Here is a 6,000-nt window from a genome sequence, read left to right on the forward strand (position 1 = left end):
ATCTACCACTTGGAAGAAAGTCCATGACTTAGTCACTTTTGTGCCTCATTTATGCCTGAGCACAAACATTATGCATCATGTATAGTCAATAAACATTTTCTGAAATAAGAATTACACAAAAGACCAAAATTATGTTCCTGAATACATGGCACAGTTTCTTCCTAGTCTCACTGATGTACACTATAACCATTCATGGGGGTAATTGGCTTTCTTTTTCTGAAATCACAGATCCCTGCAGATCAAAATGTAAGGATGTGATTGCAGATGTACTTATTTAGTCATGCAGGCAATCAAGCCGGCATGATCATTTTAATTGTTTTATATCAATACAGAATAATTGTTCTTAGTTTTTTTATGAGTCCTTTATTGTTCTTAAGAGATTAAAAAACAAAAATGAAAAACACAAGTTTCCTTAGTCTTTTACTATTAAATGATAGGTTTCTGTCACAAGATAAATACTTCAATTAAACAAACTTAATATTTGACCTTTAAATTTAAGTTGAAGTAAATGGAACTACAGATGCTTCAAGTTCCCTAAACAGACTCTTGTTCTTAAAAGCATACCAAAGTTCAGATAAAGTGAAACTGGAGAATTTACTCCTATTTCATTCAGTTTGGTCTCTTGCTATGTCTAATTTACATGTCATTTTCTTAATCCTTTTGTAGCACTGAAAGCTGTATTTGATGAGAGAAACCTGTTCCCCAAAGAAATTCTGAATCGTGAACATAGAGCCAAGCAATTATGTCAAGAGATGAGTGGTGAAATGAAGATTAAAAAAAATAAGAAGCAATTTTAAATAAGAAGAAAATAAATATTTCCTTGTCATATAAAATATTCTTACAAAATACAGAGATGGAATCAATAATTTTGCCCCTTTTATGTTATTTTTGAACATCAGCAAGTTTGTTTTCAGATAATTTTTAAATGTTGCTTTTATTTACCACCTTTCACTATCTTTGTTTCTTTTTCTTGTTTTCTTTTTTTTAAGAATTATTTATTTATTTATACAAGCACTGGGTACAGTCAGAAGCGCGGGAGGGTGAGAGAATTCACCAGAGCCAGAGCAGGGAGCAGAGCAGGCAGAAGGACCGAAGTACACTGCTGAGGGGAGCAGCGGGCGGCAGGAGAGGTCTGTCGCAGCATGTGGGACCCTCGCCAGGCAGCTGGGTATTGAACCGGTACTGCAGAGGCTGCGGGCAGCTTCACAGCACAGCGCTCAACCGCTGCGACACCAGGGGAGGCCCTCACTTTCTTTGTTTCTTAATAAAAGAAAGATTGGGGAAAATGGGGGAAATATCAATCAGTATATCTTTTGTCAAGTATTTTATATAAAAATATAATTCCAGAACAAATTGTTTCAGTTACACTTATGTTTAGTTGTTTCTATCAATAAACATTCTTGGTCAATATTCATTTTAAAACCTGTACTGAAATTAAATAGGAAATATATTGGCACAGTATTTATCTATTAATTGACAAAGAAAATCATTCTCCCTATTTACACTTTCTAATTTAAAAATATAATTCTGATAATGAAATTACAACTTGCCAATAACAGCTATTTCTGTTAATTCTTGACTTATGTCCATTCTTCTGTGTATTGTGTGAGAAATTACTGCATATGTTCCACTTCTACTCTTTGTTATACTATGCTTTAAAATTGAGTCACATAATGAAACCAAAGAGGTAATAGCCTCAAAAAAAAAAAAAAAATCAAAGTCATTGCACTATCCAAAGAAGTAACTCTAATTATAAGAACAATTATGAAATGTTTGGTTCTGAAAAATCAATACCTTATATTTGTGGTCATTTTTAATTTCCTTTATTTTGTCTGTTTTATATACTGTGTTTCCTGTCAGAAGAATTAATAAATACATTCATATATCCTGTTTATTAAATATTTGTATTTTATCTATTTACTTTTTAAGATTTTGAATCATATATTTTCTTTTCTTTCATCTATTTTTCTCAATTTATCTTTACTTTTTATTTTTTTATTTTTTTATTTTTTTTATACAAGCACTGGGTACAGTCAGAAGCGTGGGAGGGTGAGAGAATTCACCAGAGCCAGAGTGGGGAACAGAACAGGCAGACTGATAAAGTACACTGCTGAGGGGAGCAGCGGGCGCGGCAGGAGAGGTCTGCGCGCCATGTGGGACTCTCGCCCTTGTCCGGGGATTGAACTGGCACTGCAGAGGCTGTGGGCAGCTTTGCAGCCCAGCGCTCAACTGCTGCGCCACCAGGGGAGGCTCTATCTATCTTTGGTTTTTAATTGAAGTGATCACATTATAACATTACATAACTTTCATGCGTGTGCCACTGACTACATTAAGTTCACCACTAAAGGTTCAAATCTTCCCTTTACCATACCACTGTGTCCTTCTCCCCTATTTATTCAACTTCTTCCTCCTTCTCTCTGGTAACTACTAATTTGTCTTATAGTATAACAGTTTATTTTGTTTTATTTAGTTCATTTATTTGTTTGTTTTCTCTAAGTACTACATATTAGGGAAATAATAGAGTGTCTTCCTCTAGCTAGCTTATTTCACTAAGCATAATTTCCTCTAGGTTCATGCACATTATTGTAAATGGCAGAATTTTATACCTTTTTAATAGATAACTGAATATAAATATATATATATATATATATATATATATATTCTCTCACATCTTCTTTATCCATTCATCAATTGATGGGAACTTAGGCTGCTCCCAATTCTTTGCTGTTGTAAACAGTGCTGAAATAAATATGGAGAGGCGTATATACTTCCAATTGGTGTTTTTGTATTTTTTGGGTACATGTTCAGAAGAGGGATAACTGGATAGTATGGAATTTCTACTTTCAATTGGAGGAGTGTCCACACTGCTTTCCAAAATGACAACAACAATTTACATTTCCACCCACTGTGTATAAGGGATCCCTTCAAACACTTGTTATTTCTTGTCTTTTTGAATAATGTCATTTTCACTGGTGTGACGTCATAGCTCATTGTTGCTTTGATTTGCATTTCCTTAACAATAAGAGATGACAAATTTTATCATGTGCTTTATGGCTACATAGAGCACACTCTGGAGAAGTGTCTATTCAGATACTTTGAACACTATTTTTAATTGGGTTAATTGTTTTTTATTGCTGAGTTTTTTGATTTCTTTATATATTTTGGAAATTAACTACCTGTTGGACATATGATGAGTAAATGTTTTCTTCCATTCAATACGATGTCTTTATTTTGATGCAAATTTCTTTACTGTGCAGAATCTTTGTAGTTTACTGTAGTCCCGTTTGTTTATTTTTACTTTCGTTTCCCTTGCTATTGGCATTGAAGCCACACTTATCCATAGTGTATGTCAAGGTACATAAAATTTATGCTTTCTCTATAGTATATTATGGTTTCAGGTCTTACAATAAATGGTTTCAGGTCTTATTATGGGTTCAAGTCTTTAATGCATTTTGAATTAATTTTTGTGTATGGTGTTAGATAGTTGTCTAGCTTCATTTATTGGTATGTGACTGTCCAGTGTCCCAACACCATTAAATGAAGAATCTTTCCTTGTTCCATGGTAAAGTCTTGACTCCTTTCTTGTAAATTAGTTGTCAAAATGTTTGTAGTTTTATTTCTGGTCTCCTGAGTCTGTTGATATGTTTTATTTTTAAAATTCCAAGCTGTTGTAATTATTATTGTTTTGCAGTGTAGCTTGAAGTTGAGAAACATGATAGCTCCACTTCATTTTTCTTAGGGGTGTTATAGCTATTTGAGGTCTTTTGTTGTTCAAAATCAATTTCATGATATTGTGGTTCTATCTCCATGAAAAATGCTCTTGGGTGGGGCCTCCCCGGTGGCGCAGCAGCTGAGAGCTGGGTTGCGAGGCTGCCCGCAGCCTCTGCAGCGCCGGTTTGATCCCTTGCCACCAGGCGAGGGTCCCACATGGTGTGCAGATCTCTCCTGCTGCCCGCTGCCCCCCTCAGCAGTGTACCTCGTCAATCTGCCTGCTCTGCTCTCTCCTCTGGCTCTGGTGAATTCTCTCACCCTCCCGCGCTTCTGACTATACCCAGACCTTGTATAAATAAATCTTTAAGAAAGAAAACTGCTAATGGGAATTTAATGAAATTATATTGAATGTGTGTATTGGTTTAGATGACAAAGTCATTCTAGCCATGTTAAATATTGTAATCCATGAGCATAGAATATATTTCCATCTCTTTGTGTCTTCTATTTCCTTCAATACTGTCTTACAGTGTTTGGCATCCAGATCTTTCAGTTCTTTGATTTAGTTTTTCTAAAGTACTTAATTTTTTTGAATAAGAATGTATTTGGATTGCTTTCCTGATTTCTATTTCTGTTAGCTCATAATTTGTGACTATAAATAAATAACCTATATACTCTATATTAATTTTGTAGTAACCACTTGACTTTATGTCATTTACTTTTTTTTTTTTTTCAAATTGAGGTAACATTGGTTTACAATATTGTATACAATTTAGAAGTTTAGGATCAACCCCTTCAGGTGTTGTGATCGCACCAGACCCAACTAAAACCTCCATAGTCCTCCCTCAGAATCCATTGTTATCCCTCCCCACTTTGCTTTTCCTTTCCTCCACCCATTCTGATAGCCTCAGTTCTATAGTTAGATTTCTAGGGTTTATTTTTGGTTTGGCATTATCTAATCTTTTGTTTTGTTTCTGTATTCCACATACAAGTAATAGCACCCTATATTTGTCTTTTTTCTTTTGATTTATTTTGCTTAACACAATCCCCTCCATTTATCTCAATATTGTTATAATCAGCAAGTTTATATTTTTTAGAGTGTTAGAATATTTCATTCTGTGTTAATACATCAAATCTTTCTAATCCACTCATCTTTCTTTGAGTACTTAGGTTGTTTCCACAACTTAGCTTTTATAAACAGTTTAGTCTTGGTCTCTGATGTCCTGAAAGTGCTCTACTTTCACTTGAATCATGGAATCCCTGGTCCAGTCCTGTTCTAGACTACTTTGTATTATTCTTCTGGGAGTAAATCAGGGAACCTCCTCTGAAGCTACCTTCCAAGCCTCCCCCTATTATTCATTTACCTTTTCTTTGGTAGTTGGGATTTGCTGTGTATGATATCAATTCATCTGCAAATCATGATAGGTTTACTTCTTTCTTTTCAATTCATATGATTTTCTTGCTTAATTGTGCTTGCTAGGAGTTCCAACACTTATATTGAATATGAGTGGTGATGTGGACATCATCGTTTCATTTCTGGTCTTAGAGGAAAAACTTTAAGTTTTTCACCATTGAGTATGATGTTGGCTTGTAGACTTGTTATATATTGCCTTTATTATATTGTGGTATCTTCTTTCTATACCCATTTTGTTGAGGGTTTTTATCGTAAAAAATGTTGAATTTTGTTAAATGCATTTTTTTGCATCTATGCAGATAATTAAATGATTTTTTGTTTTCTTGATATGGTATATCATATTTATTAATTTACATGTGATTCTTTAAAATGTTTTTTGTATATATTTTGAAGATATCAGTTTAAAACAGTGTATATGATTCAAAATTAATGGATCACACCTATTCAGGTTATCACATCACACCCACAACCAAGGCAACCATAGTCCTCCATCATTCATTATCCATTGTGCCAACTCCTTTATATACCCTTCACCACCCACTTCCTCTCCAGAAGTCTGTTTTACAGTCAGATTTCTAGGGTTCACTTTTTTTTTTAAATAATAAATTTTATTTTTATATTCCCCATACAATTGCAACCCCCCATTCTGACCCCAGTCCCTCCCCTCCCGCCCCCACCCCCCAAAAAGTATCTCTGGTTCATAGTTTTTTGTTGATTTTTATTTTCACTTTCTTATAGTTATTCATTTTCCTGGTCCCTTATTTAAGTTTTCTAGATTCCTGCTATGAGTGAGACCATCAGGGATTTTTCTTTTTCCTTCTGGCTTATTTCGCTGACCATGATCCCTTTCAGCGCCATCCATGTTGCTACAAATTGCA

The 6,000-nt window shown here is 34.5% G+C and overlaps 1 protein-coding gene across 1 annotated transcript in view; it reads left to right on the forward strand.

Moving 5' to 3' along the window:
* The window catches only part of WDR49 (WD repeat domain 49), a 180,291-nt gene extending 175,023 nt beyond the window's left edge, over positions 1-5,268 (forward strand). Inside the window, exons 19-20 of the mRNA XM_054701116.1 lie at positions 667-783; positions 5,189-5,268. Of these exons, the coding sequence (XP_054557091.1) occupies positions 667-783; positions 5,189-5,268 (197 nt within the window). The remainder of the gene's footprint in view (positions 1-666; positions 784-5,188) is intronic.
* Positions 5,269-6,000: the final 732 nt, after the last annotated feature.

This window comes from Talpa occidentalis, unplaced genomic scaffold (assembly GCF_014898055.3).
Source record: "Talpa occidentalis isolate TD23 unplaced genomic scaffold, MPIMG_talOcc4v2.1 talOcc4.4, whole genome shotgun sequence".
NCBI classification, from domain to species: Eukaryota; Metazoa; Chordata; class Mammalia; order Eulipotyphla; family Talpidae; genus Talpa; species Talpa occidentalis.